General features: G+C 77.0%; 1 protein-coding gene across 1 annotated transcript in view; it reads right to left on the bottom strand.

Moving 5' to 3' along the window:
- The window catches only part of ARHGAP23 (Rho GTPase activating protein 23), an 18687-nt gene that overhangs the window by 10639 nt on the left and 7190 nt on the right, over nucleotides 1–858 (bottom strand). Inside the window, 2 exon segments of the mRNA XM_039704697.1 lie at nucleotides 1–795; nucleotides 798–858. The exon segment at nucleotides 1–795 is cut by the window's left edge and continues 312 nt beyond it; the exon segment at nucleotides 798–858 is cut by the window's right edge and continues 234 nt beyond it. Coding sequence (XP_039560631.1) covers nucleotides 1–795; nucleotides 798–858 — 856 coding nt within the window.

The following is an 858-nucleotide window of genomic DNA, read 5'->3' as shown; positions in this document are numbered from 1 at the left end:
CGGCGGCGGGGCTGGCGGGGCTCGCCACGCCGTCCCTGAGCGGGGCCGCGGCCCGCTGCGCCATGCTGAAGCTGGGCAGCCCCCCGAAGGCCGGGTCGCGGCAGGACAGGGCGTGCAGCAGCCCGGTGCGGCGCTGGAAGGACGGGCTGTAGCTGCGGTAGCCGATGTAGCCCGAGTCATCCACGCTCTGCAGGTTGGGCTGCGAAGGGTGCTTCTGCACCGGCTCCCGCGGCGAGGAGGAGGAGGAGGAGGAAGCAGCGAAGGAGCCGGGCGGGATGGGCTGCCCGGAGGTGGCGGTGACAGCGACAGGGGCCCGGCAGAGCCTCTCGGGCGGCCAGGCGGAGCGCTCCAGCTGCGAGGAGAGCAGCGCGCCCGGCTCCAGCGCCTCCATGGAGCGCCCGTACCTGCCCAGGTAGTGGTCGGAGCGGGCGCGGGGCGCGCAGCCCTCGCGGCTGGGCTGCAGCAGGGTGTCGTGCGAGGCGCTGTGGGGCCAGCCCCGGCTGGCCGCGCTCCCGGAGGACCCGAGGCGGTCGTGGGACACGCTGCGGTAGCGGGGCATGGCGTGCCGCCGCTCCTCCGAGGCGCTGCGCCGCGGCTCCTGGCTGCAGAACCAGCGCGACAGCGCCTGCTGGCACTCCTGGCGACCGGGCACACGCTGGGCGCCCGACGCGTCCCGGGGGGGCCGCCCGGTGCCCTCCTTGAAGCCGCAGTGAGTCCGGTGCTCCGGGAGGTGCTTGGGGACGCCGTAGCAGGGGGCGGCGGCGGGGGACATCCCGTAGCGGTCGGGCACGGAGGATGTGGCGGGGCGGGAGAAGGAGCCGGGGTGCCCGTGGGGGGCGGCGGGGCGCGGGGCGGGAC

The sequence above is a fragment of the Passer montanus genome, unplaced genomic scaffold (assembly GCF_014805655.1).
Source record: "Passer montanus isolate IOZ18808 unplaced genomic scaffold, ASM1480565v1 scaffold179, whole genome shotgun sequence".
In the NCBI taxonomy this organism is placed as follows: Eukaryota; Metazoa; Chordata; class Aves; order Passeriformes; family Passeridae; genus Passer; species Passer montanus.
This window is presented reverse-complemented; position numbering and strand designations above follow the sequence as displayed.